At 39.0% G+C, this 22560-nt stretch overlaps 1 protein-coding gene across 6 annotated transcripts in view; it reads left to right on the forward strand.

Annotated features, from left to right (window-relative positions):
- rgs7bpa (regulator of G protein signaling 7 binding protein a) overlaps positions 1 to 22560 on the forward strand; it is a 70733-nt gene that overhangs the window by 42407 nt on the left and 5766 nt on the right. For 5 of the 6 annotated variants that reach the window (XM_072252600.1, XM_072252601.1, XM_072252599.1 and 2 more), the window contains 3 exons: positions 6185 to 6315; positions 17842 to 17989; positions 18060 to 18130. In XM_072252600.1, coding sequence (XP_072108701.1) covers positions 6185 to 6315; positions 17842 to 17989; positions 18060 to 18130 — 350 coding nt within the window. Of the gene's footprint in view, positions 1 to 6184; positions 6316 to 17841; positions 17990 to 18059; positions 18135 to 22560 lie in introns of those variants that run through there. The other variant, XM_072252605.1, reaches the window with a different exon arrangement.

A 22560-nucleotide genomic window follows, 5' to 3' on the forward strand; every position in this document is an offset into this window, starting at 1 on the left:
TGTGGAGTAAGTAAGCTTCCATATATACATATTTTGCAAATCTTTGTAGGATTATTGTGCAACAAATCTGAATGTGTGTTTGCAAAATAACCTTGTTTGCTTATATGACTTGGATGTGGCTTTATTTGTCAGGCTACGGTTTTTTAATTGATGGAATGCCTGTGGGAAATAGATAGATAAAGACAATCTGTAAATGGTCAACTGGAGTGCTTTTAGAATATCTAAGTGGTTTGGGATCACCAGTGCAGAATTCCACGTTCAATTGTATATTTCACAAAGAAGTGCAGATAACTTTCATACCTCAAATAATTCTTGACCTCCTTTCTTTTGCCATTGATCAATAGGAGCAGCAATTGGATCCTGAAAGATACAGGTGCTGCTAGCAAAGGTTGCTCACGATGCATACTCAACCAACTTAGAACATACAATAAGACAAATAGGATTTGGGGCTGATTAAACTGTGTTTTGTATATAGTATTTGCACTGCACAACTTATATGAGGGGAAACCCAACAGAATTAGGATAATGCTGAATAATGTAACAAAAAAATGAAGTCTTTGTGAATAAGGAACAGTTACAACTTGTTCTGCTGAAGGGAGTATTATGATAATGAGCCACCAGAAGCCAAATATTAATTAATTTGGTCTTCCACCCAGCAATGTAATCCATCCAATAGCTAAAAATCTTTTCCAGAAAGTCTTTAGTCTTTATACTTTAGTCCTTAACATATTTACTTTTGCTAACTTGGCTTTTAAAGCATTTTTGTTGTTAATTTTTAATGTAGAATATAAATATAAAATAGAATTACATAAATAAAGCTACCATTGGAAAATTCTGTACAATATTTTCCCAATATCTGTAAAAACATAAATAAAATAAAAAAAGAAAAGGAGGTCATTCAGCTACTTGCTCTGGCATTCCAATCCATTGCTACTTTCATATTTAGTCTCTTCTCAATTTGCTTTCTTGATCTCCACAAACCCTGGTTCCCCTGTAGTCTAAAAGATCTACCTCTATGTCTACTCAGCCTTGAAAAATGCTTAATGATTCAAATTGGAAGACACATTGTCCAATAGATTGGGATCATGCAGCTTTTAAACTTGGGCACTGTTCACAAGTACCACATATGGCAAACTGCTAAAAAGATAATTGGCACTATAATGTTGATAATAGATATTTCAAAGATCAAACAGAAAGAGTAGGAATAAATGAATGCAGACAATGGAGATGGCAGCTGCTAGAATATGAAGCTAAGATCGGAACTCTGGAAGAACTCAACAGTTCAAGTAGCATCTGTGGAGGCAAAAGTTGTAAGTCAATATTTTGCATTGAGTCCTTGTATCAGGTCTGAAGGGAAGAGGAAAGATTACCAGTATAGAGCTGTTTAGATAATTTAAACACTGGCCCAGATTGGAGTCAAGAGCCAATTTCACTTGTTCTCCGCAATGTTTTCTCCTCTCTGCAGGGTGCCAGAGCCTTTCGCTGTTCTGTCGTTTGGTCAATTTAAACACTGGCCCGGATAGATTGAAAAGACAGGGTGTCAGGATCCAGGATGAGAGCCGATTTTGCTCACTCTCCACGATGGTCTCTCCTCTCTCTATATAGTGCTGAAGCTATGAAGGCTGCCCTGGCTGTTGTGCTCCATGCCCACTAATGTGACGAACTAATAAACGATGCTTTGGGCCTACTCTGGGCTGTTCTATGGTTCAGATCTGAGGACTCAATTTTGATTTGGATTGTTGTTTGCTTCAATTGATTGCATGATTTGTGGTTTCTTTTCTTTCTTTTGCGTATGGGCTGTTGGTCTTTTATTTTTATTTTTTTCTTTAATTGGGTGCTTTTGGATTTCTTCCATAATCCAAATCATCGATATACTTCGTAAAAAGAAGCGGCCCCAACACCGACCCCTGCGGAACACCACTAGTAACCGGCAACCAATCAGGATAGGATCCCTCTATTCCCACCCTTTGCTTTCTGCCTATCAGCCAATGCTCCACCCATTTCAATATCTTTCCTATAATTCCATGGGCTCTCATCTTATTAAGCAGCCTCATATGCGGCACCTTATCGAAGGCCTTTTGAAAATCCAAATACACAACGACCACGGCCTCTCCCTTGTCAATCTTATTCGAGATTACCTCAAAAAATTCCAATAGGTTGGTGAGACAGGATCTTCCCTTCATGAAACCATGCTGGCTTCGGCCTATCTTGTCATGCATCTTGAGGTATTTCATAACCTCGTCCTTGAGGATTGACTCCAATTTCATAATCTCGTCCTTGAGGATTGACTCCAAATGATTTTCATAGTGTTAAGAATGTGATTCATTCCATTTTTGGCTACTCTTCCCATAGATCTACATTGAACTATGGTTCCACCTTAACTTTCTTAGCTTCTACCTTGAACTTTACAGCCTACAGAATTTCTATGCTCCTCTCTTTCTGGCCTATTGATTATTATGAGTTTATTCAGAACACTATTGGTATCCACGTTTTCAGCTACCAAAGTCCTAAGCTCTTAAATGCCATTCATAGACCTTTTCACCTTTCTAAACTCAGTTACCATGCCCCTGAAAACACTTCCATGGTATCTCCTTGAGGCTTGTGTCAAATGTTATCCAGCAGCACACCTCTTAATCACATGTCATGTTTTTGCTAAATTAAGGACACTAGACGTGAATAGTTCACTATTGCTGATGTTTCTGAGTGCAAAGAAATCCTTTAGTTCAGACCATATTTAAGAGCAAGATAAATATTGAGAAGCAACCTATTAGCAGCTAGTACTTACTCAACCACAAACCTTGTTCATGAACATGGTGACTCTGTAGTCTAGTTTAGGAGATTATTTCAGCAAGCACCTTCGCTTCATCCATAGTAATAGCCAGGATCTCCAGGTGGCCAGCTATTTCAATTCCTCTTCCCATTCCCACACCAATGTGTGTGTTCACAGACTTCTGTACTGCCAAGTTGAGGCTAAACACAGATGAGAAGAACAACACCTAATTTTCTGCCTTGGTAGTCTCCAAACTGATAGTATGAACGTCAATTTCTCTGACTTCCTGTAACCACTTGCCTCTATCCTTTATCCCAACAACCTCATCACCCCTTCTCTTTCCCATTCCCCCACCCTCTTGATCTGCCCATCACCCACACATTCCTCCCTCCAGCTCCCCTCGTCCTTCCCTGTTTTCCATGGTCCACCATCTTCTCTTATCAGATCCTGTCTTCTTCAGCCCTTTGTCACTTCCACCTATTACCTTTTGCTTCTTACACCACTCCCACTCTCTGCCTCTCTCACCTGCCTAACATCCCCTCGCAGTTGGATCTACCTAAAGCCTGCCTGCTCTGCTCCACCCCTTCCTCCACTTTTTTATACTGCCCTTTTTCTTTCGAGTCCTGATGGAGGATGTCAACTCAAAACATCAACTGCCCATTTTCCTTCCTAAATGCTGCCTGACCCAGTGAGTTCCTGTCGTGTTTTGTGTGTTGCTCCAGCATCTGCAATCTCCCTTGTCAATCTCTGGTCCAGTTTTATGTTCTCTATAAGGATTTATTTTCCCAATTCATTGGACTAATTGAAGTCTTGATATGATTTCTGCAATAAAATTTGTAGCTCACAAAGTATAATATTAGTACATATTGTCCCACGTGATTGACTTATTTCTTGCACAGTTTAGAAATCTGTAGAAATTGGATCCATTTTCATACAATTTTCTTGTATAAATCATGCATAAAAATGGTTCCACCAAAGGGTAGACTGAACCAGCAATAATTTCTGGTTGAAATGGTTTCTACTGGAAAATTCACTTGGAAGCTTCCAAGTCAGTTCACCTTAGTTCACCTCTCTTGAATGCTTTCAGTCATACACATAACTACATCACAAATTACATACTCCCACACCAACATAAATCTGAGCTTCAGAGTGTAACTTATATGCAAGCTATCACCTTCACTGGGCACACACAGATAAAGAAGGAGCACTTCATGCAGATGCCAGTAATGAGACATCAGTTAAAAGGTTTGCACTGTGGTAACAATGAGTACACACACCAACTGTAAGTCTCAGTTTTGAATTTTCAGGATTATAGAAACTGAATCAGTAATGCTCCCTTAACTATTTACAGCTTCTTTGTTGAAATCATATCTTTGCTGCCTGCTGAGATCATCATCCTACTCCTTGCAATGGCTTGGTCGCACTTGCAGCATGCGCCAGCTGAAGCAGGCCTTTGGACTGAGAATGTGCAGACACACAGGAGCTGTCCCTTGGACCTGCATTTTTCCTTACCTCCCTGGCAACTTTTTAAACAGTTGTTTTGTGACTAACCATAGGTAAATAATTAACTGAAGTGCTTCCCAGTGTTCACTTTTGTAAAGATGAGGCATGGCAAGCTCTTCACTCAGCTCACAAAAGGAACCATGGATTTTAGCACACAGATTTGTCTGCAAAACCTCCATCGTCACGTGTCACTGTATGTTTGCCCATTTTCACCAGGATCTGATTATATGATGGCTTTATTCACAGCTCACTTAGTAAACCAAAAAAGGGAGAAATCCAGTTTCAAGGCAAGGATAACAGTGTGGATGTGATTATGGAAATTGTTTCTTCACAGCAGGATTCATTTTTATTCATTGTCACACAGGCATAATTTTTCAATTCAAGAGAAGCAATCTGTACTCCACCAGCTCTTCCAACTTGTTCATGCCCCCTTGCTAAACCTCCATTATCTTTTTCTCAAAATACTGAAGTTACCTATTCTCCAAGATTACATTTTATTAAACCTTTGATTGAGAACACTAAGATTCATTGTATGAGTAAATATGCAATGAGCATTATACAATTCTAGTTGCAGTTGGCTTACAGCTAAACTTCTAATTGCTGACTAATGGTATTGTCATTATCATCAGTGGATGCACATAAAACTACGGTAATTAGTAATCATTCTCTCTTGCAGTTTCTCAATTTCTCCTTTAAATCTATTTTAATATTTTATGGAAATCTCTATTAGTTACCCAATTTGTTAACTTTCAGTATGTAACATAGACACTACTCTGACTAGCATCACTTTATGGACATATACTAATCCATGTTGTTGTAAAAAATACTTACTACTTATAACGATGATAGGTGAGGCACAGAGAGATCTGTATTTACTGACAAGTACCTTTATTGTTTAAACTAATAAGTATGTGAATTCATACACTAAATACCTGTCTGCACACTCGCTAGGTATCCCTGATTCTCCTGAATAGTCAAAGAATAGCAAAGGCATTACCCGGGCAAGGGAGTTTACGCTGGCCAGGCGTTCCTCGTTGTCCCAATTCACTCGCCACGTGCTTCACACAGGGTTGCTCACACTTGTATCTGCGATGGTTATTCTTCAAAGTTGCCACTACCAGCACACACAAAGCATCCACTTTTATATCCATTCCTTATCAATTCAAATATCGCATTCCAGTGTCATTGGCCACATGCCATGTGTCTGTCCTTTAACACCTTGTTATTGGCTCTGCTCCAAGCCAGCATCAATTTATATCCCTCTTCCCATCAAGTGACAGTCGATAATTTATGGCTCTTTGTTCTCAATCAGCAGTGAGCTCAAATCACTTCAGGCAGGAATCAACCCAACATTCACAAACTTGCATGTTATAGCAACCAGAGAACATCTCACAAATAATTTCTTATTTCGAAATGATCTCCAGTCCAGCAGACTACCTGAAGAATCATTGCGTCATCTTTAAAACATGGATCAAGCCCAGCTTGATAAGCTCACAAAATGGAGAATAGAGTGTCTTCACAAAATGGCAGCCTCCCTTCCCCAAGCATGTGGCAAGAACAAAGGCAGTTAGTCCATCTGTTTCCATTGTCCTTGATTCATTTGAATTCACTGATTTGCAGACTGTCATTCTTTCTGGCAAACAATGTGTATAAGCTAGTTCATATATTTACACTTGTTGGGAATTCTTTTTTATTTTTATTATTGTGTTCTTTATCTTTTCTCTTTTTGTTTGTGCTGCAGCAGATCTTAAGTAATAACTATTTTGTTCTCCTTTACACATGTGTACAGAAAATGATATTAAACATTCTTGAATATTGAACCAGATAAACTTGGGTAATGCAAGCACTCATTTATAAGTATCTCTATGTCACATAATTCATGATGTATGCTGCAAATATTTTGTGATGCAGGGCTGAAGATGGGGAAATCCATCCAGAAATCTGCAGGCTTTATATCCAACTCCAGTGTTGTCTAGAGATGTATACAACAGAGATGCTGAAATCAGTTTGTCTGCTAGGATCCCTTCAACTTCATTGGAAAGGTATTGATACTTTGAGATCTTTTTTCAGTCTATTTGTCATTTAGAATCTGTGAGACTGCAAGTGTGGAAATAGCTACTGTAAAAGCCGTGACCAGTTAAAATAAACCTAAAACTAATTCTTTAGTCTGCTTGGAAGATGTAGTTACATAATTTTTATACACATAGTATGTTTTCAGTTGCCTACAGTAGCTGCAAACAGCTTATGAAATTCTGTTTCATTGAAGCAGAATACAGTACGAATCCATTGTTTTCATGTGTGTTTAGTTAAGACAGCTGAGAATAAGTTTCTGGAACAAATAGTTCTGGAACTACTGGCAAGTTGCAAAACATAAGACTGCAAATAAATTATTCATAATGCCAGGATAGGAGAACTAATGTATTTATACAAAATAAGGTATTGTTTTAGATTGAGGAATTTAACTTTATTTCTTTGAACTTGTCATAAAAATTATTAAAGTTTACATCAGATAGTTAATGGTTCATTTGTGACGAGATGGTTTAAAATCACAAAAGGAATCACTGCGTTGGGCTGAAGTTTGAATGTGTTGATCTTAGCTATATATTTGTCCTGTATGTTCTAGTATTATAGTTTTAATGAACATTTGTCCTATACTGAGTTATTAACAAATATATGCCTTGTAATTATTTAATTTTTCTCCTTTTCTCCTCAAATTTATTATTTTTGAAGTTACAATCTGGCACAAGGCCTTAAATAGAATAATCTATCATGCTAAATTTGATTGTTCTATAGCTAACGTCCTCTGGAGTACTACAATTTCCATTTAGCTCTTTATCTGGGTTAGTTATGAATACTATGTCACGAAGAATATGGCCTCTAGTGGCTCCCCTTAAGCATTGAGTTGTTAAGTAGTTTTGCATTAATTTTAACAATCTGGCTCTATATCTCTTGGCTTAATTGAAATTTCACATTAAAATAACTTCTCTGTTCCATGCATGTTTCTTCAAATGGCAAATTGTCCTCCCTATATGAGCTGGTAGGCCACATAATTGAATGTATAAAGCTCAGGAATCTTTACTTCTGGCACATCAATTTCTGAAGCCATTAAGAGTCTGTAACAACCCTGTAAACACAGCATCTATTGCATGAATCATTTCAGCCTGCAATTTTTGAAGAATCAATTATTGTAGTAATTGGACACACATCCTGTTTTGAAATGAAATATAGTTGTGAGTGAGGCCTCTGTTGGTCAGGATCGATGATGAATGTTGTGTCCTGGATGGCTGGATACACAAACCTGGGCAGTATGATATGCAGAGAAAGTTGTTGCCCATGAAGCAAGCTCCCTTTTGTCATGCATCTGATGAACCCAAAAGAATGGCTGAGATTGGTTCCAGCAGTGTTGCAGGAGTTGCCAATCAACATTGAACTCAATGTAGGATTGCCTTAAGAACTCCAGCTGGGGATTTTCCCCTTAGGGATTACTCCTTAAGTCTTCCCCTTGAGTGGGTGTAGCCGCACGGCAACAGAGGTTTGAGATCAGAGTTTTAGTTCTCCTAGATAAGCTGCCAACCACTGCTGATGAGCCCCATCTGACTGAAGCAACTGGTTTTAAGGCGCCAGTATCCCACCTTTACCTCTTCTCCATTCAATACAAATGGTTCCACCAGGATTAATAGCTAAGCCATATGTGAAGGCCAGGAGCTGAACTTGGCTGTCAGAAGCTATTTGAGGTGCATGCCATAGGGAGAATTTAATAGGTAGTAGGTGCTTGTCCCTATTACCACCCGTGGTTCAAACAACCTTAAGGACCAGTAGTTGTAGCCTTTAATTAAAATGCGTGATAAAAAAATTGCTTATCAACCATTTACAATGACAAATTTGCAAGGCATTATTATTTAGGGTCTACCCAACTAGACATATGTCCAAGAGGATAGGACAACAAACTATTTCTCCAAATTCTGCTCTTAACATGATCTCTGAAGGAACAATGGCATTTTAGTGGCAACATGAGCAAAAAAGCCACAATCTTGAGGCATATGCCACATTGAGAAGGCAATTTTCTATCTCTTGGACATTTTTGGAGAACTTAGGTGACTGCTATCTGATTCCATAGAATCAAAAATCTTGGTGCTTGGATGGTTTAGGAGAGGAGGTATGCCTGTCCTTTCTGATTGAAAGCACTATTATAAAGGTACATATATTCTTCACAAATTATTCAGCATCTCTGGAGAGAGGAGAAAATTTCCTATTTTCCTAACCAATTGGGTTCCTCATGAGTAGCATTTAATGAGTACCTAAACCTAATTTGTTTCCAACTCAGGACAGCATATTACTGCTAATTGTAACCACTAAAATACAAGTGATACTACCAATTATGAGCAATGTTTAAAATATCTTCACGGACATGACTAGCACAACCTTCTAGGATACAAGAGCTGTCAGTTTTTTCTCTGACAATGATACTAGCCCTGTGGTAACTGGTGTACCTATCTCACTTCGCAATAGCTTTTCTCAATTCTTGTACATTTATCAACAACTACCATTTATTCTTCATGATATTATGCTGAATAAGAAAAACATTTTCTGAATTATTTTCATATTTGAAGTTGTGTCCTGCCGGCAGAGGCAAGACACCAGTGCAGTAGCACCCCACAATCATGATATTAAATTTAACAGAGGGAGCAGAGCTTGACAGTGACAGCTTACTAAACCTTCTTGTATCCCTTTAGTTGTAGCTGCTGTTATAGCTGCAAAAACAATCTTCTACCTCTAGCACTGGTAGCTTTTAGTCAGAAGCATCTCCATTTACTTGTCCTGTTTGACTTGTTTTCCCAAAGCATGCTGGATAACAATAATAGATTCCTTCCTGAAGGAGATTAATGACATTTGGAATGATAATATACACTAAATAGCAGGATTCCTGAACACAAGAGATTCTGCAGATGCTGGAAATCCAGATTAAAACATACAAAATGCTGGAGGAACTCAGGTCGGGCAGCATCAATGGGGAGAAATAAAGAGCCAATGTTTTGGCCCAAGACCCTTCATCAATTCCTGATTACTTCTTAAAGATGCATCACCTTTAATGTTTAAGGCCTGCATTAGAATAGTGTAATGTATGGATCTATTTCTTTTAGAGCAATGACTCCCCTTAGTATGATGTATGATCTGTTGACTATGCATGCACATTGTTCTCTCTCTCCATCGCTGCAAGGTGAATACACCAGTTAAAGCCATCTCCTGTGTGCGTGCTTTTATTTAATTGATATATAGTTGTGCACGGACGCAACAAATTGGCGATGAGTACGAACTTGAATGTTAGAGAATATCACCAACTGCATTGGCAGTTATGGGATGAAACAGTGAGAGTTAAACAGTATGGAAACCCATCACAGGCGCTAACAAAGTGACACATGAGTAACAGTGCTTAGTACACAGTGAAAGACACACACTAGCAAAGTTAAAGTAAAATTAACATGGCAACGGCTTCATTCGGAAAAGTTGATGAAGGCTGGGAGTCATATACCAAGAGAGCTGAACTGTATTGTAAGGTGAAGGATATCTTCGAGCAAAAGGCGGCCCCCACGCTTCTTAACTTAATGGGTCCAAGAACGTACAGTATCTTATGCAACCTAGTAACTCCTGAAAAGCCAGCAAGGAAGGTGTTCAACAAAATTGTGACAATTTTACAAAATCACTTGAGCCCTAAACTGCTAGTAATAACTGAGAGTTTTCAATTTTACAGAAGGAGACAGTCAAAGTATGAAAGCATTTCTGAATACATTGCAGAACTGCACAAACTTTCCCAGTACTGTGACTTCAGAGATGGACTTTCTGATGCATTAAGGGACAGGCATACATAATCGAAGTACTCAAACAAGGCTACGTCAGAAAGAGACCTAACCTTAGAACAGGCATTGACCATTGCAATATCATTAGAGACTGCAGCAAAGCATACAGGAGAACTACAGAAAAAGAGGTTCAAATGTGAAATGCACAAAATGTCCCTGAATGGTGCAAAAAGTGAAAAATGTTATCAATATGGCAAATCCTCCCATCATGCACTGTTGGTTCAAAAAAAAACTTGCAGAAAGTGTCACAGACAAGGTCACATAGAGAGAATGTGCAAGGCAGACAAAAAGCACAACCAATGAGAAAAACCGCACTGAGTGAAAAGCTTCAAACACAAAACTAAGCAAATGTATAAAGTGACTGAATGTGAAATGGAATCAGACAACACAAAGACTGACAAAGGTGAGCTGTCATGCCTAGAATTGCATAGCATTACTGAAGCAGATCACAGTCATATGGATCATAATAGATGTGCCTGGGGTAAAACTGAAAATGGAGCTGGATACAGGGTCAGCCTTGTCTATAATTTCAGAGGTTGACTACAACAGCCTGTTTTCTACGATACCATTAGAGAAGACTACAGTGATGCTAAAAACCTACGCAGGCAAAAAAATCTCTCCCAAAGGCAAACTAAAAGTGAATGTGACATATAGAGGCCAAACACAGTAGTTGTAGCTTTACGTGTTGAAAGGTGGAGGGCCAGCACTTTTTGGGTGTAAATATTTGAGAAAAATCCCATCCTCATCACCAATTTGTTGTGTTTGTGCACAACTACATATCAACACCACAGATCTAGAGGCGCTACGAGAACGTTGTCATTGACAAGACACCTGCCTAATCCGATGCCACTCCACAGGTCCTGAGGCACTATCCTGAAAAAAACAGAGTGCCACCCAAAAGACTGAATCTTTAGAATGGGAAGTTAGTTATGGACTGTGATCATGAAAGCATGTTTATTTAAATATGGTTTGTGAAAGGGAAATTGAAGGTTTTGTACATATATAGTTTTATATTACATTATCTAAAGGGGGAGGAAGTGTAATGTATGGATCTATTTGTTTTAGAGCAATGACCCTGTTAACACTACATATGCTCTGTTGTCTGTACATGCACATTGATCTGTTGTCTACGCCTGCACATTGTTCCCTCTCTCTCTCCCCCTCACTGCAGTGTGAATACACCAGTTAAAACCATCTCCTGTGTCCATGGTTTTATTTAATTGATATGTAGTTGTACACAGACACAACAAATAGTTGTGTGTAAATCACAAACAATAGGTTTGCTCTTCTTGTTTTGACCTCCCCCATTTATTATACTATGTGTACTGCTCTTCTTGTGTGTGAAGTAGGAAGTACACAATTCAGCAGTAAGCCAATCTCCACTCAACTGAACATGGGAGTCAGGATATAACGTCCAAGCTCCGGGCGCTTTATTTGGGCAACACACACACATAAAATTGATTACCTTAAGTACTAAATGCAGAAATCTTATAATGATTAAGTCAGACATCCATAAGAAATTTGGAATATATGAAGCTAGACTTACAGTACATGTAAAATATTACACAAAATGGGCAAACAAAGTTTTATAGTATACAAGAAGATTAATATCATATAAGCATTCCTTATATTACCAAGGCTGGTTCAGCACTGTACCAATAACTAGGAATAAACTTTCACCTAATAGTAACACAAAATACTGCTCAGATAGCATGAACCAAAACCATGCTTACAGAGAGTGATTTTGATGGTGCAAAGGAAAGACAACACAGGATTGTGTAAATGTGCTTCAGTCTGACTGAAAAACTCCTCACGTAGTCCAACGGAATTTCAAATTTGAAGGCAGCAGCACTATCAGAATTAAAGCTGATAGTGCTATCAAATTAAAAGTCAGCAGGGCTATATTTCAAAATAAATACCTGAACAAATGGTTACTGGAACAGGTCACAAAGATCCTACTTTTTCAGGAGAACAATTCAGACACAGGTCCAAAGAACTTCTTTTTTGACCCTTGATTTGTCATCTTGAGTCCTATTTTGCGAACTTTTCTGTGAAAGTACATCCTTGATGCTCCACCAGTTCATGACAGTGGTGTGTAGGCAATGTGGAGACATGATGCTTGCCAGGCAAAATAATGGGGTTCCTCTCGGAGTTGCTCAGATCTGCATGCTGTTTAACAAAACAAGAAGGAATCTGAGATGAAGATGTCCAGTTCTTTTCATTCCACACTTTCCCAGGTGCCTGCAAAATTTGGTCTTTCTCTGTGCGTTCTTCTACCTGATCTCACCAGTTGCTCTGTTCATCAAGCATCATGTACACCTTGGGAGCATTCTCTAATTGCCTTTTGGATACACCTTAACTAAGCATATCTTGGAACAGAATTTAGTGGCTACATGTTACAAATGTTTATGATAAGGAGTTCACGGATTGCAAAGTTTATTTCTCTTCCTCCATGCGGTGCTCTGAAGTGCAATCTAAAACCCTGGATGCCCACGGAGGAGGATCAGGATGTAGGGCTGCAGCATGACTGTTGTCACTTCATTCATTACATTTCATTCATAACCACATATTGGTTATGTGTGAGATGTGATGATGAAGAACAGCATCTGAAACAAATCCCTTGCTCTTTCAAGGAAGTCTTTTGTACTCAATGGATTTTTACCTAAAGCTACGGCACTTTCACAATGGGTAAAGTTTGTTATGAATTGGGGCAATGTTTTGCTGGTCATCTTTAAGTGCAGGCTCATTCTGATCTGTAGGCTGGGAGATGTTGGTTTTATGGACTGACACTGGAGTCCTAATGTTTGTGTGCTTTAGAGGAGCCTTCTCATTCCAAGATGAGCTGTGACTGGGAAGAGTGAGGCTGGAGTCATTTCTTATTTCATCTCTACAGCAGACACAATCAGTGAAGAAAGAAAAAGGGGAGGGGGGAATATATGACTCCATTCTCCTCTTTATACTTTGAACCTTGAGGAATCCATTTCTCTTGCAAAGAATGTGGCAGCTTTTCATCAGTAGCACTAAACCCATGGCAGTGTCTGAATAAGCTAAGCCACGCAGCTTTGTTTGCTGAAAGCAGCTCCATTAACCTTAAGTTATCCTGATTTGAAATCTGACCAGCTTCTTCAAAAGTATGCTTTCAATTACCTACAATGCACAATAACATTCACTGAGCCTGTCCCAGGATATTCTTAAAGCTACAGCGGGAATGATTAGATGAACTGCTCTAAAGCACCTAACATAGTCTGAAGATTCCTTACTAAGCCATTTTGACAGCAAGTCCAATTCCTTGTCAGCAGTAAGATTCAGGTCTTTGATTGTATCGATAAAAGATGAACTGCATACTCTATGACTTTCTGGATGATCGTCAAAGTGTGATGGGCCAGTGCTCATAAGCTCTTTGCGTGCCAGACACTTCACCATATTCATCATGACTGAAGACACTAGATGGTGTACTAGTAAACTACCTGTATACTGAGGCACATTAAACCTTAGCTGCCAATCTTGGATCTTACTATCAAATCTTGGCATTGTTTTAAAAGTAGGGGGATTTATTATTTGGTACTGGACAGGTAAGTAAGAGTTGTTTAATATATGTGAAAGATTAGGTACTTCTAAGCTTTGCTGTAAGCAACTTATTGGAGGGTGGCTATTGACTATAGTGTGCTGATTGCTGTCTTTTTCCAAAGGGTTAGGTGAAGTGTGAGAGGTAAGTTGAATGGTGTGTTGTGACTTTTGATCCAGTGCTGTGTAGTAGGGAGACTCAGACTGCTGGCTAAGACATTTGGCTTGGTCCCTGACATAATTGCTGACATGCTCATGTATGCCCTTGTGGCTCATGGGTGTTTTTTTTAACTGTAAAACTCCTCACCCACTTGCTCTGCTGCTGCCTTCAAAATTTCTGCCTTGGCAATAGCAGCTGAAGCTTCTTTCTGAAGATGCAGCGTTTCCAAGTTAGCCTGTAGCTGAGCTTTGTCTGTTGTAATGGCAAACTTCCTCTCTGCAAATGCAGCATGTCCCCATGCAGCCTCTACCTTTGCTCCGGAGCTCATGCTGCGGCAGCACCAACTGATTATGTGCACAATCACAATGGACTATGATGAGAACTTGTCCGTCATTCTGTCAGGCGAGCTTTGTCTTTCCTGTGGAGTTGTGTGTTTTGTGTAGCTCTCATTCATAATGCTTGTTATTCACTGCCATTGACTATTCGGATGCTGTTTGGCCAACTGCATTCACGACTTTTTACTGTACCCCTGTCTTTGTGTATGAAGTAGGAAGTGCAGCAGTAAGTCAAACTGAACACAGAAGTCAGCATGTAGTGTCCAAGCTCCAGGTGCTTATTTGGGCAGCACACTCGCATATGATTAAGTAAAAATAAAACTGAGAAAAAAAACAGAAAATAACTGTAAGTAGTCAATATAGAAAACTAATGATTCAAGTCATATATTCATAAGAAATTAGGAATACATGAAACTAGACTTGCATGTAAACTATTACACAATATGAGTAAACAAAGTTTTAAAATATACAAAAAGATTAATATCATGTAAACACTCCTGAAATTACCAAGCCCAGTCAAACACTATGCCGATAACCAGGAATAAACTTTCACATAATATTAACACAAAATATTGCTCAGATAGCATTCTCCTTTATGAATTAAAACAACACTTACAGACAATGATTTTGACGGTCCAAATGAAGGAAAGACGACACAGGATTGTGTAAACGTCCTTCAGTCTGACTGAAAAGCTGCCAAAACAAAATGGCAGCCCTCTTCACATGATCCAACTGAATTTCAAATTTAAAGGTGGCAGCCCTATCAGAATTAGTCGGCAGCACTATCAAGTAAAAGATAGCAGGGCTATAGTTCAAAATAAAAGTCTGAATGCTACGCTTGTTGTTTTGTGTATTATCTTCTGGCAAAGACACAATATTGACTTGGGTCAATGTCACATTAAGTTTCATTGGTTCAATTTTGTTTGATAACAGCAAAATGCCAAATTCAGTAAAAGAAATGAGTCAATCATCCGGTCTCTAACTAGAAATGAAAATCATGGTAGTGGAAATATACAGTAACACACACAGAATGCTGGAGGAACTCAGCAGGTTAGGCAGCATCTATGGAAGGAAACATGGGCACGTGGCCAAGTGGTTAAGGCATTGGACTAGCCTTAAGTTGTGAGTTTGAGCCCCAGCCGAGGCAACATGTGTCGTGTCCTTGAGCAAGGCACTTAATCACACATTGCTCTGCGACGACACTGGTGCCAAGCTGTGTGGGTCCTAATGCCCTTCCCTTGGACAACATTGGTGTCATGGAGAGGGGAGACTTGCAGCATGGGCAACTGCTGGTCTTCCATACAACCTTGCCCAGGCCTGCGCCTTGGAGAGGGAAGACTTTCCAGGCGCAGATCCATGGTCTCGCAAGACTAACGGATGCCTTAATGGAGAGAAATGATCAGTTGATGTTTTGGGCTGAGACTCTTCATCAGGACTCAAGATATATGCCAATACCCTTTTCATCACTGATATCTACATAATTGCATTATTAAGTTAATGAGCGGAATGAAATTATTAATTTTTCAGATTTTTTTCTGATTCCTCGTTGGTTCTGAAAATCATACAATAAAATCCTACCAGTTTTGGTGGAATAATTCCTATTTTAATTTTTTAGTAAAGCCTTTCCCAAAGCAGCTGTCGAAGTATAGATCTGCCATCAACATCTGGAAGAGTTGAGATTGCCTGGATCCTCCAAGCAAATGCAGTAATATGCTTTAATATTTTCACAAAGCAATTTAGAATGTATTCATTTATTTTGTCACATATTGTGCTGTGCTGAAATCTTGAAATTCTGGATTATCAAGCATGAAAGTTTCTCAACAGAAGCATAACATGGAGATGTGAGCATAATTTAAATAGCTGCAAAACATTCATTGCTTTTGTAGCCATGAAATGTGCTGCCACTAAGCAAATCCTGTACCAAAAGTGGAGACTTCAACTTTGGAGCTTGAGCATAAGTGTCCTACGGTTTAAAATAAAACAATTTTGCTGGAAACTTTAGTAAGAGAGTTTAATTAAAATTAGGTTTCAAAAATTGATGGTGTATCATTTATCTGATGAGGATATTGGTTAGGTTGTAGAATATTAAAAACAGTTATGTATTTGAGTGAAATTGATATAAATATACATAGATTTGTGTTGGGTCCTCAACTAATCACTGCATAGGATTTTATTGACAAGTTATACAATAGAGAGAGATGTGCCAAGAGAGCAAAGTAGTAAACCAAAGAGGTCAATGACACAAAAATAGATAATACAGTAAGTAATATGGATGGGGACATAGAATTATGAAGATATATTGGATATTGTTGAATTGAGTAGGTACTCAAAATAATGGCAGGTGATTTTGCACACCATGAAGAGTAAGGTTATCCGTTTGGTGCCTGTGTAAAATTTCAATGACAAAAACGTAAGGACATAATACTCCAGGATGTTACTTGGGCTCTGAGTGTTACATTATGAGTAAAAGGTATGTGTTAGAATTGTACTCTCTGAAACAATGGAGATTAATGGTTTTATTGATATGGGGTTCTATGACTTTGATTGGATAGTTAGAGAAAATACATTTTTTGGTGGAAAGTCAAGGACTAGAGGCCAGACAATCCTGAAATACATTGTCAAGAAGAATGGAGAATGGTGAATAGGTGGAGACAACTCACAACCTTCAATGATTTGAAAATTGGAGTGGGATTTTTGGGGACTTAGATGGTCAAGAAGTCAAGGTCTGGGTCTTGAGGGTTAGGATGCTGTGAGGTGGGTTGGTCTAGTATTTGGTGGGAAGCAAGTTGAAGGATCAAAGTCATGTATGCGATAATTTTTCTGCCTTTTTTGGTGAAAGGCTGGAGTATTGTCAGCAAGCCAGCATCTACTGTCTATTCTAGTTCAGTGCCGCAGTAAAAGTAAAACCAGAGACAGGCCAGTCAGGAGAGAAATTAAAAAACATTGCTTCACAGAAGGAGTAGTAAAAATGAACTCTTTCCCTCAAAAAGCAGTGCAAGCTGCCTTAGAGAGCAAGTTTAATTTTGAATCTAATAAATAATTATATCAGGGGCTTAAATACCCTACTTCTGTTCTTGTACGAGCACACTGAAGACAATTAATATGGGTGGGTAAATGTTCTTTATCAAAAGAAATAATAATTCTAAAGTATGATGCAGAGGCTCTCCCAGATTTTCTTACAAGATTCTGACTAACCAGTTTTGCATGATCTAATTTGTATTTTTCCTTGTTTTCTCTGTTTTGTGGGAACATATATAGTATAGCAAGGAACGCACTCAAAATGCTGGAGGAACTCAGCAGGACAGGCAGCCTCTATGGAAAAGAGTATTATCAACGTTTCAGGCTGAAATGTCGACAATAGTCATTTCCATGGATGCTGCCTGGTCTGCTGAGTTTCTCCAGCATTTTGTGTGTCTTGCTTGGATTTCCAGCATCTGCAGATTTTCTCTTGCTTGTTTCAGTATGGCAAGGAATAGTCTTGTTTATTGAATTTAATTGGATTCTACTACAATACCTGAGACATTGCTTTAGTAATTTAGGTAAAAAAAATGTTGTTATTGAGCCATTATTTAATAGGGACTTCATAAACAATAACATTTCAAATATGGTAGATGGTGATCACTGCTGTATTTTCCCTTTCTTTTACTTTTAAAGAAAAGGACTCCTTGGTGGTTCCCAAAGTAATAGACACTAGAAAGGATGAGAGTTCCCAAGCTCCAATTTTAGAAGATACACCATCATCTCCTCTCCAAGATCAACCGTATTCGTGGCATGTTTCCACAGATATAGAAAATACTGAAAGGTTAGTAAACATTTTAATTCTAAACTATGTTCTATTTACTTTCTCATTTAATGATCTTTTTTGTTTACAGAGACATACGAGAAATGAAAAATCTTCTAAGCAAACTCAGGGAGACTATGCCTTTACCATTGAAGAACCAAGGTAAGTATCATTCTGCTTGCCATACTTCAAGATAGTTTTTTTTTAAATATGTCATTCAAACTATTAGTTTCATGATGGCTTGATGCATACCATTGCAATCCTTGGTAGAAAGCAAAAGTGTAAACTGGGAGGAAAAAAGCAGATGGTCAGTTTTAACTAATATTGGAATAACTTGATCTGCTAACTTTAAGTATCAGCCATAGTGAAGAAGCTAGCTCACAACCAAAGTGGAGCAAAATGAACCATTTCACTTCACCTAAATTTTTTCTCACTTTATGCGAAAAGCGAAAAGTATCAAATACTGGTCTTAAGGTGTTATACTTAAATGCATGCAGCATAAGGAATAAGGTGGATGATCTTGTCGTACAGCTACAGATTGGCAGGTATGATATTGTGGCCATCACTGAGACCTGGCTAAAGGATGCATGTCTCTGGGAGCTGAACGTCCAAGGATACACGGTGTATCGGAAGGATAGGAAGGTAGGCAGAGGGGGAGGCGTGGCTTTATTGGTAAGAAATGATATTAAATCATAAGAAAGAGGTGATATAGGATTGGAAGGTGCAGAATCTTTATGGGTTGAGGTAAGAAATAGCAGGGGTAAAAGGACCCTGATGGCAGTTATTTATAGGCCTCCAAACAGCTGCAGGGATGTGGACTACAAATTACAACTGGAAGTAGAAAAGGCTTGTCAGAAGGGCAGTGTTATGATAATTGTGGGGGATGTTAACATGCGAGTGGATTGGGAAAATCAGGTTGGTACTGGATCTCAAGAGAGAGAGTTTGTAGAATGTCTGCGAGATGGCTTTTTAGAACAGCTTGTTGTTGAGCCCACGAGGGGATCGGCTGTATTGGATTGAGTATTGTGTAATGAACCAGAGGTGATTAGAGAGATTGAGGTGAAGGAACCCTTCGGAGGCAGTGATCATAACATGATTGAGTTCACTGTGAAATTTGAAAAAGAGAAGCCGAAATCTGATGTGTCGGTATTTCAGTGGAGTAAAGGAAATTACAGTGGCATGAGACAGGAACTGGCCAAAGTTGACTGGAAAGGGACACTGGCGGGAAAGACAGCAGAGCAGCAGTGGCTGGAGTTTATGTGAGAAGTGAGGAAGGTGCAAGACAGGTATATTCCAAAAAAGAAGAAATTTTTGAGTGGAAAAAGGATGCAACTGTGGTTGACAAGAGAAGTCAAAGCCAAAATTAAAGCAAAGGAGAGAGCATACAAGGAAGCAAAAATTAGTGGGAAGACAGAGGATTGGGAAGTTTTTAAAACCTTACAAAAGGAAACCAAGAAGGTCATTAAGAGGGAAAAGATTAACTATGAAAGGAAGCTAGCAAATAATATCAAAGAGGATACTAAAAGCTTTTTCAAGTATATAAAGAGTAAAAGACAGGTGAGAGTAAATATAGGACCGATAGAAAATGATGCTGGAGAAATTGTAATTGGAGATAAGGAGATGGCAGAGGAACTGAATGAGTATTTTGCATCAGTCTTCACTGAGGAAGACATCAGCAGTATACCGGACACTCAAGGGTGGCAGGGGAGAGAAGTGTGCGCAGTCACAATTACGACAGAGGAAGTACTCAGGAAGCTGAATAGTCTAAAGGTAGATAAATCTCCCGGACCAGATGGAATGCACCCGCGTGTTCTGAAGGAAGTAGCTGTGGAGATTGCGGAGGCATTAGCGATGATCTTTCAAAAGTCGATAGATTCTGGCATGGTTCCGGAGGACTGGAAGATTGCAAATGTCACTCCGCTATTTAAGAAGGGGGCAAGGAAGCAAAAAGGAAATTATAGACCTGTTAGCTTGACATTGGTGGTTGGGAAGTTGTTGGAGTCGATTGTGAAGGATGAGGTTACAGAGTACCTGGAGGCATATGAGAAGATAGGCAGAACTCAGCATGGATTCCTTAAAGGAAAATTCTGCCTGACAAACCTATTACAATTTTTTGAGGAAATTACCAGTAGGCTAGACAAGGGAGATGCAGTGGATGTTGTATATTTAGATTTTCAGAAGGCCTTTGACAAGGTGCCACACATGAGGCTACTTAACAAGATAAGAGCCCATGGAATTATGGGAAAGTTACATACGTGGATAGAGCGTTGGCTGATTGGCAGGAAACAGAGAGTGGGAATAAAGGGATCCTATTCTGGTTGGCTGCCGGTAACCAGTGGTGTTCCACAGGGGTCCTTGTTGGGGCCACTTCTTTTTACATTGTACATCAACGATTTGGATTATGGAATAGATGGCTTTGTGGCTAAGTTTGCTGACGATACAAAGATAGGTGGAGGGGCCGGTAGTGCTGAGGAAATGGAGAGTCTGCAGAGAGACTTGGATAGATTGGAAGAATGGGCAGAGAAGTGGCAAATGAAGTACAATGTTGGAAAGTGTATGGTTATGCACTCTGGCAGAAAAAATAAACGGGCAGACTATTATCTAAATGGGGAAAGAATTCAAAGTTCGGAGATGCAACGGGACTTGGGAGTCCTCGTACAGGATACCCTTAAAGTTAACCTCCAGGTTGAGTCAGTAGTAAAGAAGGCGAATGCAATGTTGGCATTCATTTCTAGTGGAATAGAGTATAGGAGCAGGGATGTGATGTTGAGGCTCTATAAGGCACTGGTGAGACCTCACCTGGAGTACTGTGGGCAGTTTTGGTCTCCTTATTTAAGAAAGTATGTGCTGACATTGGAGAGGGTACAGAGAAGATTCACTAGAATGATTCCGGAAATGAGAGGGTTAACATATGAGGAACGTTTGTCCGCTCTTGGACTGTATTCCTTGGAGTTTAGAAGATTGAGGGGAGACCTCATAGAAACATTTCGAATGTTGAAAGGCATGGACAGAGTGGATGTGACAAAGTTGTTTCCCATGATGGGGGAGTCTAGTACGAGAGGGCATGACTTAAGGATTGAAGGGCGCCCAATCAGAGCAGAAATGCAAAGAAATTTTTTTAGTCAGAGGGTGGTGAATCTCTGGAATTTGTTGCCACAGGCAGCAGTGGAGGCCAAGTCATTGGGTGTATTTAAGGCAGAGATTGATAGGTATCTGAATAGCCAGGGCATCAAAGGTTATGGTGAGAAGGCGGGGAAGTGGGACTAAATGGGAGAATGGATCAGCTCATGATAAAATGGCGGAGCAGACTCGATGGGCCGAATGGCTGACTTCTGCTCCTTTGTCTTATGGTCTTTACTTAGAGAGGACACAAAAGTAAAATTCCACTCCAAACTTTGCAATTCTGTATTGGTACTGTTGCTTTTCATCAAAACTGGAATTGTGAATACAGAGTATCTATGTTACTTTTCTTATGTATCTTCTGTATCATATTGCCATGACAGTTCTTTTGGCCAACTTATTACTACAATACCAAAGGAAAATTACGTATGGCACATAGTATTTAGTAAATATTCTACAATATTTCTCTGTATGATCATCACATAAGTTAAATGCATAGAGTAAAATAAGAATTAATTGTTGGAAAATTCATCCAACATGCACCAGATTTTTCTATATGTACTTTTAGCAGGTGAAGTACTCTGAGAATGTTGAATTATAAGTTTAACTTAAACTGGCGGCTTAACTTGATAACAATCAGAAAGGCTGTTCACTTAACGATCATCATCATTATGTGCGGTATCTTGTGGACGTGGCTGATCATGGTCTTCTAGCTGTCTTTAATCAGAGAGTTTCTAATAAGCTCTTCAGAACTTTTGCCTGTCCATCCCTTGCTGTAACTCATAAATGTCATGCACTGTCAACCACAACTTTTTCTACCATCAGTTTTTCCCGTCACTGGTTTGAGCTTCTCTTTCCTCAGTACATATCCCAGAAAGTTCCAGCTGCCATTTCCTGATTGATGATGTTCGGTCTTTTCTTATTTCAGCTTTTCTCAACACCTCCTTTGTTACTCTGTCCTTCCATGATGTTTTCATCATTCCTCTCAGAAACCACATTTCTGCAGCTTTGAATCTTCCCTCATTCGGCTTTAAAGTTGTCCAACATTCACTTCCATCTGTGAGTGTGGAATGAATGTAACACTGCAACACTCTTAAGTTTTTTAAACACAGAAATTATGCTATTCTTTAATATCTTGCTCAAATGCTCAAATGTGCATTTAGCAATCCCAATCCTTCTACTAATTTCAACATTTGCCTGACTGTCAGATGTTATCATGCTCTCTAAGTAATTGAACTTCCATGTTTGTTTAATTGTTTTATTGCCCACTTTCAGTTTGCATTTCTGTATTTTTAACTTTAACTTCCTGTCCTATCATCGCCTTCATGCACACAAATATATAAAGCATCATAAGGCAACTTTTCCTTAAGACCCCAAACAAATGCATGCATTGTTGTTGCAGTTTTCAGTGATTTCTTTTGTTTATGTTATGGTGAGTTAATCCCATATTTATTTTCCGTATTATTTTAATT

This window comes from Mobula birostris, chromosome 3 (assembly GCF_030028105.1).
Source record: "Mobula birostris isolate sMobBir1 chromosome 3, sMobBir1.hap1, whole genome shotgun sequence".
Lineage (NCBI taxonomy): Eukaryota > Metazoa > Chordata > Chondrichthyes > Myliobatiformes > Myliobatidae > Mobula > Mobula birostris.